At 33.4% G+C, this 11,911-nt stretch overlaps 2 protein-coding genes and 1 long non-coding RNA gene across 3 annotated transcripts; all 3 read left to right on the forward strand.

The window, feature by feature from the left end:
- The first annotated feature begins 2,702 nt into the window (after positions 1-2,702).
- LOC17894539 (agamous-like MADS-box protein AGL80) lies at positions 2,703-3,301 on the forward strand. The gene has a single exon (XM_006301080.2). The coding sequence runs from the start codon at positions 2,765-2,767 to the stop codon at positions 3,254-3,256; it is 492 nt and encodes a 163-aa protein (XP_006301142.1). The 5' UTR covers positions 2,703-2,764; the 3' UTR covers positions 3,257-3,301.
- A 1,195-nt stretch (positions 3,302-4,496) lies between these two features.
- Positions 4,497-6,302, forward strand: LOC111832145. The gene is made up of 2 exons (XM_023788482.1): positions 4,497-4,699; positions 5,897-6,302. Exons 1-2 carry the CDS (start codon positions 4,497-4,499, stop codon positions 6,300-6,302), a joined length of 609 nt encoding a protein of 202 aa, XP_023644250.1.
- A 4,163-nt stretch (positions 6,303-10,465) lies between these two features.
- Positions 10,466-11,766, forward strand: LOC111832002. The gene is made up of 2 exons (XR_002835108.1): positions 10,466-10,640; positions 11,619-11,766. It is a non-coding gene; the product is annotated as an uncharacterized LOC111832002 (long non-coding RNA).
- Positions 11,767-11,911: the final 145 nt, after the last annotated feature.

Here is an 11,911-nt window from a genome sequence, read left to right on the forward strand (position 1 = left end):
TTTAATTTGAACTTAGTAAACGGACTTCTAATGAAATATAATGATTTTTCTTCACAAATCTTAAGGATAAGAATCCATGAGGATGGTGTAAGTATTGTTTAAGTGTTGTTAATAATATTTCGAAATCCAAACAAAAAGGCCCCAACTAAAGAGTCCATTTTAAATGTCTTACCAGCAATACACGTAGGTAAAATTAATTATCTCACAAAAGAAACAAAGTAATCAACGCATACACAGTGAATGTTCTTAATTTTCCTAAATCTAGATGAACAACCGATTTCCTTCCATGGTTTTTTCCAAAAATCGTTTCCATGATATCTCGAAACTTTCATTTTTAAACTTTAGTGAATAATGTTTACACGGTTTTCAGAAGAATTGTATTTTTGAAAAAAGTAAATCTTATTCGATGTTTGCTTTGAATCTATACATGGAACAATAGAAGATATGTTCATAAGACACATGCGATAAACATGATTGGTTGCCCTGAATTTTTTCATTGCCTTAGTCAACATGAAATTCTCAATGATACTCCATTGTCCAAGTACCTTAGAAAGGATAGAAATTAAAGTGTTGTTAGAAGACGTAATGCATGAGAAAGCAAAAATGGAAAAACTTGTGAATCAGTAGCCATTGTCATAGGGAAATAATTAAGATGGAGAAGAATGGTTTTCTTGAATGTCGAATAAAGACTTTCGACTACAATCGTTATATAGGAGAAGGGTTACTGCGTTAATTTAGGTTTAGTTTGGTAAAGAATATTCAGGCAATATTCTTTAAATAATTATACGTGATTAACTGGGAAAGTTAATTACAATAATTTTATGATTTGATCTACGTATATATGGATAGTTTAGCTTTCTCGACGCTGTTGACAAAATTAATTAAATTTTTTTAACAAATGTTTGAAGATTGTAATCAAATTATTGTATATTCTTTCAACTTATAATCCCGTAATTTGATATTTTGTAAACATAAAATTCCGTAACAAATGTAAAACATAAAATTAGGAATATGTTAGTCTAATATATTAATTAGCGTTGCCATAAATGTTACAATTTAATAATTAATGACAGAATTAGCGTTGATATAGCATAGCATAACATTCGGCGATGTATTAAGAAAAAATTAGGAAATGGATCTAACCCGAACCCATAGAAATATCCGATTAAAAAGATCCAATTTCAATTTCCGGATATTTTTTCTATTTAACCCGACCCGAAAGAGTTTTTTGTACTTCGCTTTTACTAATATAGAGATATACAAGTAAGCAATTAAGATCATGATCACATATTAATAGTACCAAAAACATCCAAACCAGTCAATTAAAAACAAAAATTGCGCTCACAGAACACTGTCGATTGACACCATCAACTAGTGTCGGTCGACACCCTCAACTGGTTTCGGTCGACACCACCACGATAATGCACTGCGAACAACAGTCTAATGTCGATCGACACCCTCCTGGTGTCAATCAACACTCACACCCTAGAACACATCCAATTTTGATCTGATAAACTAGAGGACCTAAAATCATCACCACATCATCTCCCACGCCGACACAACCAAGGAACAGCTACAGAAGGCCACATAAACACCAGAAACACATAATACAACAAGGAAAATCATTCCACACATCAAATAAACACAAAACACACAATCTTAATGCTTAGATAAGCCGTGGTCACGAACTCACTTTGATAAAGAACTAACAATGAAGAAAACAACACAATCAGAGGCAGCACAAGACTCTCTTAACACCACAGCCACAAAATCTTCCTTCCCTTTAGTCAAAACTCTCAAGAACATCACCTAAATCTCTCTAAAAGCCCATAGAACTTCACAGGAAAACTTAGGAACTTTTTCCACTCTTCTGAAAGAATAAAAGCGGTTGATAACCCTTCAAGGCGCCGAGTTTTCTCTTTAAAATGAGGTTTAGGGTTTAGCGATACCATCCCAAATTAATTTTTCAATTTAAAACAAACATGTCAAACCGAAATTTGTTGGTGTTGATCGACACTAACAAAATTTCAGACAGGGGTGTTACAATTAGGGATCGACACTAACCCGCTCAACAATCCTGAAAAGACCCATAAACTCGGGCGTTATAAGTAGGTATTTACAAATATGAATACCTTTTATATCCATAGTCACTACAGCCTAATATAATTTTGAAAGAATAGAAACGATAAGCTTTACTTTGTCCACACATAGGCTTTCGTGATTACCAATTAAAATGTTTACTGATTATGTCATTTGCCCTACTGTATGATAAATTATTTTTTGTTGTTAGTATAATAAATTTGTATTCACATTACAGCTTGATTTGCAACTCATCACTACAACTTATCAAATCAACTTTCTAATTGGTCTAGTGTAAGAAACCAAAAAAGAGTTCAAACCTTTTTACATGTGTATATGGGGACATTAATAGAAAAATATTACCTCCCTTCTTTTGAGGTTGACTAGACTAACCAACAAAAGACACATAATAAATAAATAAAACTTCTTTTGATATAAGTCTTCTTATATAGAAAGCTTTCACATATAGCTATTATTTTTTAAAATTTTAATTTCTATTTTTCTGTAACAACCTTTCTATATTTTTATTTATATTAAAAACTACCTATTTCAATGTGTTGAAACATCTTTTGTGGACCTAGTAGAAAAATATCAAAGCTAGAAGTCATCTATATAACATTTTACCCATTAGTATCTGAAACCACACAAATCCTCCTATCCTTCTTCTTCAAACTTTTTTTTCACCATGGGTAGGAGAAAAGTTACACACCAATTGATCACCGACAACACCACTCGCCGAGTTACATTTCAAAAACGCAAAGCTGGTTTACTGAAAAAGATCAATGAATTAACCATCCTTTGTGGTTTACCAGCTTGTGCTATCATTTACAACGAGTACAAGGATGGTCCTGAGCTCTGGCCAAACGTTAACGAGGTTCGTTCTCTTCTTGACAGGTTAAGCAAGCTTCCAGTTGAGAAACAAATCAAATACATGATGGACCAAAAGGATCTCATGGAGAAAATGATTCAGGACGCAGAGAAGAAGTTGGAGAAGGAGAAGATGCATACTCGTGCTATGAATCTTGGGATAATGGCTTCAACCAATGATCTAACCACCGAATCAGATTGTTCAGAGGAACTGGTGAAAGCAGCCAAAGTGGTTGACAAGAAGCTCAAACTCATCCAAGAGAGAATCAAGGCTGTGGAAGCAGGAGCCCCCATCATCATGAGAGATTAGTCTTATAAAAAATTTATTATCTTATTATCTAATTTAATCTCATCGTTTTTATAATTCTTTCCGATTACGATGTTTGGATTAATGGTGTTGACATTTATGTTCTATGATTTATGCTTTGCATTCTTAAGAAGGACTAGGAGAATTGTATCAATCTCGTTGGCCTTTGTGTTGTGTAATTTTTCATAGATTTAATAGAATGGATACCATGAGTGATATATTCGATTTATTACCAAATTTGTTTTATATTTATGAAGATTCTATCCCTTATATGTTTGCTATTTTAATTTATTTCTATTTTTTCAGTCAACGATATACTTTCTATATTATAGAAAATCATATATCTTATTTCTTATCAAGAAAAAAACTTATTTATTATCTTCTACAATAATTCAAATTTTTTTTTTTTATATATGAACTACATACGATTTAATCCGTGATTTATAGGAAGAACTTTTGTTGGTGCCAAAAATAACGGTGACAATCGTCTGTAGTGAATTCGATAAATATTTCATATATAAATTAATAAAAATATGTCTTGAAAACCTAATTAAATTGGATTCATGAATGATAGTTTACTCTCAACGGTAGCTATTTAATTTTGTTATTATATATTATCTAAACACAATATTTAGTCCAACTCAATATATAGGCAGCAATAAAATTGAAAATTTTAATTTTACAGAAATTTATTTTATTGTGCGCGGGTTATAATTTTTTTATATTTTTATTTTTAATTTATTTTTGCAACGTTTATTTTGTTGGTTTTGTTATTCTATTTTTCATATGATTTTTTTTAAGTTTATATTAGTTTAATATTTGAAATGTTATTGTTATTTGTTTAACTGTAAATTAGGCTCAATAGTAGATGGTACAACCTGATTTTACAAAAACACAAAGCATAACTGCTTTTCTCTCATGGGCGATATCAACGAGAAAAACAAGTCGTTCGTTTTTGTCACTCTTGCCGGCCATCGTCATTTCTATTTTCCATTGTTTGAATTTCTCTAATTCCCTTCTTAATCTTAGGTTTTGAATGAATATAACGGCAAATCATGAGTATCAACAGTACGCTCTATGCTATGCGATGATGTTGTGTAAAGTATTGAGTGTGTCTTTTCTACGTAAGAGTCCGATATCTCTATGGGATCCATCTCTGGTTTGGTTTTTGGATCAAATTGACCAGAGGCTTTCAGTAGATATGACAAAATCATTTCTTTTACAATGTAGTTCCTCCGCTATTATGTCATTTCGATGGAATAGTGATGTCCTTCTTTGTAGAAGGTTTGTTTCCGGTGCTTTCACTCGTTGCCGGTGTTTCTTTCGGTTAATAACCGGTGATTGTCCTCTTATCCGAGGGTATGGAGGTTTGACTTGGGTGTTTGATCCTGGAATTAATGGAGGCATCAATGGACTCGATGGAATCATCATCAGAGATCGAATCAGGTATAATCTGAAACAAGTGACATACGTTATGGAAAGGACAATGGCGGTGAGTGACTGTGATGGCGTTGCTCTCTATTTACCTTGGCCGGAAATTTCTGTTTCTATTGAAAGGAAAAGTATGGCCACTAAACGGCTGTAACGCCCGTGTCTGGAAATCCGGGTGGTGTCGATCGACACTGTGGTCGGGTGTCGATCGACACTAGTAATTTTGGTTTGACGGTTTAAGTTTTAAATCGTCGGTTCAATTGAGGTTTTGGTTAGGGTTTAACCCTAGGTCTCGTTTAAAAGAATAAAGGTCGTGAGGTGGCCGCTTTTATTCTTTTAAAAGGTTTCTAAGTTCTCTAGAGAGGTTTGTGAGGTTTGAGAAGTGTTCTGAGGCTTGTTCTTGGTGTTTCTGTCCTTGGGAAGATAGATCTCGTAGCTGTGGTGTTAGAAGAGTCCTTGGTTGCTGTTGTTGTGATCTGTTCGTCCTTGTTTCTGTCCTTTTGAAAGGTGAGTGCATGACTAGGCTGATCTAAGCAGTTTTGATACATATTTTGAGTGTTTCTTCTGATTGATCTTTGATTTCTGTGTTTGCATGCTTGTCTATGTGATATGGTGTCTTGGTACGAGTCTGAGAAGGAGATAGATCAGGCCTGGAGTCCTGGAGTTGGTGGATTCGTCGATGAGAAGCGGCTGGAGCGATGTTAGGGTTTCGGTGTCGCTCGACACCAAGGGAGGGTGTCGATCGACACCAACTTTCTTTCTCGCAAGGATGGTCGCGAGTGTCGAGCGACACCAGCGGATGGTGTCGATCGACACTGCTCGTCAGAACGGGTCATGATGTGTTGTTTTGCGTTGTATTGGTGGTTGTTTGAGTTATACTTGAATGTGTTCATTTCTGTTTGTGTGTATAGCCAGTGGTGGGATGATTGTCTCACTAAGTAATTATGAAATACTTATGCATCTCTTTCTTTGATGCAGGTAAAAGCAAAGTGTGATCCGTGGAATCATGGCGAGGAGAGGAGGATGATCTAGGTGCTCATTGGTGTTTAGATGTTTGTAGGATTTGTTAGAGTGCTAGGATGGAATTTAGAAGCATGTTAGGATGAATTCGTTTTCTGGAATAATGATAGTTGAACTTGTTGGATTAAAGGAATTGTTTGATTGGATTTTTGTTTAAGTCTTCCGCTGGTTACGTTGAATTGGTTGTGTTAGTGAGATTGTCTGGTTTGCTTTAAATGGGTTAATCCGGATTGTTCGCATGTTAAAAAAAAAAAAATGGGATGGGTTCTTTCAACGGCAACGATACGATAGGCGTTTCGTGCATATTTTTTTGAGTTTCAGACAGCAAGAATCAGAATCATTTCAAACAACATTTCTGTTTTTTATCTCAACAAAAGTAATGCGAAAAGAATTTTGGAGTTTCTTCTATAAGATGATAGCCAATTATGAGTATGTGAAGGGGGGACGTAACATATTTTATCTGTTTGCCTGTAAGGCTTCCAATCGAAAAGCAAGGTCATGTCTACTTCTTTATCAAAACTGTATTCAATTTCCTTTATTTATGTCAATGGTTGTTTATGAATGGTTCATGTATCATGTAAAACTCTTTATAATATAATATACTTGATTTGGCGAAAAAGTAATATTTCAGAAGCCTTAATTAAATTGTTGTAACCCTCACAAACTATTATGAATTATCAAATTAAATAGCTCTCTGTATGTATCCATTTAATAAGTTCATATTGTATAAAAGTAACATTATAGACTCACATAGATATAATTCTTTGCATTTCTATTGGCTCTCATATAATAGATATATTGGAGTGTGAATTGATTTTGAGGACATATCATAACTATTTTCTCCTTAATAATAGCCCTTTAAAAAGAAATCTTTTTGTTGTTTGCAGGTTAACAAAATTTATTTTACTCACCCTTGACGTCTCGTCATTGCCACCCTGTCATTTGACTCATGGTCGTTGTTTCGAGAGATGTTGAACTTGGCTAATTGCATATACTTGAGGTTGACAACTTGAATTTTTTTGTGACTTTAGGTTGGTATTTTCATAGTATCAAAGTTTGGGTATTAAACAACTGTTAGGATGAATGAATGAATGAATTTTCAAATAGTTTAATTTATTCATGTGCATTATTATCTTGAGAAATTCTTACTAATAACCTTTTTATGATACCCTCTTGCAAAACTACCCTTTTTGTTTGCCATTTTCATTTTTGCCCGCTCTTAAATTTTAATGGTCATTTTACCCCTAGTTGAAAGAATATTCCTTTCTTTGGATGAAATATTATTTCCAAAAAATATTCCCGATAAAAAAATTTTCGATAAACTTTTCCTGCAGAAAAATTTTTTTTTACAAAATTTTCCCGCCAAATGTTTTTTTAAGGGTTTACAAGAAGTTTTAAAGGGTCTTTTAAAGGATTTACAAGGGTTTTTAAAGGAATTTAGAAAAGTTTTTAAATGGTTTTTAAAAGATTTGTAATAGTTTTTAAAGGGCTTTAGAAGTTTATAAAGGTTTTTGAATGGTTTTTAAAGGACAATGATTTTTAAAAGTTTTTATAAGTTTATAACAGTTTTTAAAGGATTTACAAGGATTTTTAAAAGATTTTCAAATGGTTTTTAAAAATTTACAAGGAATTTTAAAAGGTTTTTAAAAGAATTAACAAGTGTTTTTAAAAAGAATTACAAGTGTTTCTAAATGCATTTACAAGGATTTAAGGGTTTAAAAATTGTTTTAAAAGGATTTACAAGCATTTTTAATGGTATTTACAAAGATTTTAAAATAGCTTAAAGGATTTACAAGGGGTTTTAAAGGGTTTTAGAAGTTTACGAATGTTTTTAAAGGGATTACAAAGGGTTTTATAGGCATTACAAGGACTTTAAAATGGTTTTTTTAAGGATTTACAAGGGTTTTTAAAAGGTTTTAGAAGTTTACAAAAGATTTTATTAAAGGATTTACCACAGTTATAAGGGGTTTAAAGGGATTTACAAGTGTTTATAAATGTTATAAAATGATTTACATAGGTTGTAAAAGGTTTACTTAAGTTTTGAAAGGTTTTGGATGATTTTAAAAAGATTTACAAGGATTTTAAAAATATTTACTAGGTTTTTAAGGAATTGCGGAAAATTATGGCTGAAAACTTTTGGCGGGAAAATTTTTGTCGGAAATTTTTGGCGGGAAAGTTAATGTCATAAATTTTTGACGGAAAATTTTTCGAAATGAATATTCTTTTGTTGGAAAGAATATTCTGTTCTTCAACGTGGGTTATACTAAAGGATAGTAATTTTGTCATTTTGTACATTAAAGATGGTATTTTTGAAAATGGACATCTAGACAGGGTATTTGTAGAAAATGATATCATAAAAAGGTTATTTGTGCAAATCCCCCAATTATCTTTTCAAGTTTTAATAATTTATTGTAAACTCGTTTGACTACTATGCGTCTTTTGTTGGTTGATTTAGTCAACCTAAAAAAAACAGAGGTATTATTTGCCTATTAATGTCCCCATATACACATGTAAAAAAAACTTGAACTCTTTTTTGGTTTCTTACATTAAACCAATTAAAAAGTTGATTTGATGAGTTGTAAATGATGAGTTGTAAATCAAGTTGTAATGTTAATACAACTTATATTTATTATACTGACAAAAAAACATAATTTATCCTACTAAGTAACTGACATATGTCAGTAAACATTTTAATTAGTAATCACAAACGCCTATTTATGGATGAACAAAGTAAAGCTTAAGGTTTCTTTTGTTTCAGATACATATTAGGTTTTTGTGATTATTGATTTTAATGGTGTGCATATTTGTAAATAAGTGTTTACACCACATCAAATCCTCTTTTAATTGGTATAATATTAAAAGTTAAGGCCAAAGTTTTCTACTATGGTAAAACATATAAGGCAAAATGAATATATATGTTTCATTTAAAACATTTCATGAGATCTTATCCAAAACATTACATTTTTCTACAATTGTATTTTAAAACCCAGGATTATGGTTGGGCTGACAAAAAATTCAGACGGGATTTTGTTATAACAAAAGTGGGGAATGTTTGTTTAACCCACTGTAAAATTGGGATAGGAAAAGACTAAAAAATGATCTTATGAACAAACATATAAAAATATGCTATTATAACTTATTTTTGAAAAACGTACTAGTTTGACGATTTTTTTCAAAAACTTTTACTAAAACATGAAAACTAGTCTCTATGCATGGCCTCCGCGTAATATACCTCACATGCTCACAACTCCTCGCTCTCAGGTCGCAACCTAGAGCCATACCGCTCTCACACTTAGACCTTAGTCTTTAAGTCATACCATCTCACTTTTGGGTCGTCACCCTCAAGCACTCCTAGTATCCGGGGAACTAATCATACCCTATGAGAACTAATCATCTCATCTGCCACTCTCATCAAAGGAATCTTCTTACGCCAAAGTTCCTTAACCCTCCTCTCGAGAACCCTCACTGGTATCGTCTCCAGGGTCATGTTGGGCAGAAGATCTGTAGGAATCTTCGCCAACACCTCATCATCCTTATGCCACCATTTATTAAGCATCAACTCATCTTTCCCCTCTATATATTTCATCTTTCTTAGATGATATATTTTATGCGGTGTGGGGAAGCATTTACAACATATATCACACACCCATATAATTTCAAACTAGAAATATTTTATCTCCAATAATGAATACATAACACGGGAGAAAGATTTCTTACAAATTGTTTTCCTCATGTATAATCATTACTACATGGAAAATTTCACGTTTAATCACCTATGAATCGTTTTGCAATCTCTTGTATTGCACTATGAACAATTCATTAAAGCTCATTTTTAGGGTGGACATCATGGATGTTTCACATTATCACTTCAACATATATAATCGATAAAATATGGGATATGATTTCACCAAATTTATTTCGCTCTGGGTGTCAAATTCACCAAAGTTTATCGACTTAGTGTCAATGTGGGATTCTTTAATTCTCCTCCTCGAGATGATAACTCTTGGAGTACATTCATCTCAGACTGAGTCCCACTTTAGGATCAACAACATACCACTTTTGTTCATGTGTATTTACATCTTAAATCAAATATGTGAGACCAGTATTACCCCCTCTCTAGGTGATGACTTTTTCGAGTCCATTCACCTTGGAACAAATATAAGTTGTAGATCGGCTATACGAGGCTTAAATTATTATCTTATTATCTTCCCACAAAGCTATACAAAGCGTAGCTAAGTGTAACACCCCAACCGTCACCCCTCTAGTGGGCCACATGTTCACTCTCATCCCATGTGCCCACCTCTCTAAATGGGTCTCACGTCCTCTCACTAGGCCCATGAGCTCATCCATCCTTTGACTACTACAAATCATCTTGAGTTCTCTCAGGACCTTTGACAGAAAAATAATTGCAATTTGGTGACATAGGTGGCCAAATAAATTCATTTAAAATTAACCAACTAAACCAACAGAAGAAATAAACCAAAAACCAATCCAATAAACAAATATCGTTAAATTAGCAAATATCCAGCAATTCTTATCCCTATATTAGTAAAAGAGAAGTACAAAATGGAATACGGGTCAGATCAAAATAATAAAAAATTACCCGATTTAAACAAGAGAATTTGTTAGAAATACCCCTTTTGGGATACCAATTTTTAAAAATACCCCATTTTCTTGGCATTTTTAATCTTACCCTTCTTAATTCTAATTTGCCTATTTTACCCTTCATTTGATCTGTCTTAATTTCTCAGATCTCCGATGACGACTAAATTGCGAAAAAGATAAGCCTGAGGGCGGCGGAGTTGCTGCCGACGTCGGAATTGCTGCCGACGGCGGAGTTGCTGCCGACGGTGGAGTTGCTACCGACGGCGAAGTTGCTGCCGACGGCGGAGTTGCTACCGTTCAGTCTTCGTCGTCGATGTGTGATCCCATCATTGTCAATCTCTCTCTCTCTCTCTCTCTCTATCTCTCTCTCATCACTCTCATCTCTCTCTCTATCTCGCTCTCTATCTCGCTCTCTCTCTCTCTCTCTTGTTATCGTAGATTCTGTTCTTCTCTGTTCTAAAATATGGTTTCTTAGATCTGAAGAGACAAAATCGGGATATGAAATTAGCATTTTATGTTGTTCAAAATTGATGTCTGCATTTTTTTATGTAACTAATCATAGTATTGATGTCTGCATTTTTTTTTGTATTTTGGATGATTAGCTGATGGTTTTGAATCGGGAATTGTTCATATGATTGTGAAATAGATGGTGATGGTGATGATTAGAGTTAGCATTTTGTAAGCTAATTAAGGGGTTTTGATGGTGCTTAGTGTTCCAAGGAGATAGTGAAATCATTCCAGATCGATGTTAATTAATGGGTTTCGTTCATTTGATTTGGATGATAGGTTTCAGCCCAACATCAGGAGATGTAGTCATGGAAAAAATGACCAAGTTGGTTCTTATTATGGTGTTTGACCATGTTGCTCGTGGTGAAAATGAGTTCTAGAGTCAAATCCCAAATTATGTTCATGGCTGAAAGAATCACAACAATATGGATTTTAATTGTATGTACGTTACTTTCAAAGTTAGAGTATGGGTTTGAGAGATGCTTTTGGTTTATGAGGAAATGATAAATCATAGTTGAAGGTTTAGATCCAACAAGAATGAACTCACTCAAAGAAAGCTTGACATTCCTTTTAATTTTTCTTGTTGATGCCGTCATTTTATATTTGGTATTGATGATTTGTAGAGGACCCTTTGATATTTATTCTAGTTACATGGACATGAACGGTAGGGACATGAACGTTATTCTTATTTTATTGATTGTCTTGAGGATTTACTTGATATTGAATTTTCCCTGCATCTTCTCTTCAAAGAGGTCTGCTTATGAGAGCTTGATTTTGATTTGCTTGAATTGGTATATTTTAGGAATGGAGCAACGTTGGGGATAAAGTATTTCTGCAGTTGTACCATATGATGAGAGTGGATAGAATTATGCAGGGGAATAAGAACACCCACAAGATCACGTTGTATAAAAAAAATTATGGCTTGTATTTAAACCTTATACAGTTCGTTACTTTACGATGGTGTGTCTTGACTACGTAATCTCAACATGATCTAGGACAAGGCATGATCTAGGACAAGGCATGACTAACAGACTTATGAAAAAAACTTTTGTTTTGGCGGTTGGTTATGGATTTGATGATTTGATTATTTGATGA

This window comes from Capsella rubella, unplaced genomic scaffold (assembly GCF_000375325.1).
Source record: "Capsella rubella cultivar Monte Gargano unplaced genomic scaffold, Caprub1_0 scaffold_2, whole genome shotgun sequence".
In the NCBI taxonomy this organism is placed as follows: Eukaryota; Viridiplantae; Streptophyta; class Magnoliopsida; order Brassicales; family Brassicaceae; genus Capsella; species Capsella rubella.

Coding starts and splice junctions, on each gene's coding strand:
- LOC17894539 (XM_006301080.2), top strand. CDS start 2,765: ATGGGTAGGAGAAAAGTTACACACCAATTGATCACCGACAACACCACT.
- LOC111832145 (XM_023788482.1), top strand. CDS start 4,497: ATGTCATTTCGATGGAATAGTGATGTCCTTCTTTGTAGAAGGTTTGTT. Junction 4,700..5,896: donor ATCATCAGAGATCGAATCAG/GTATAATCTGAA, acceptor TGGTTGTGTTAG/TGAGATTGTCTGGTTTGCTT.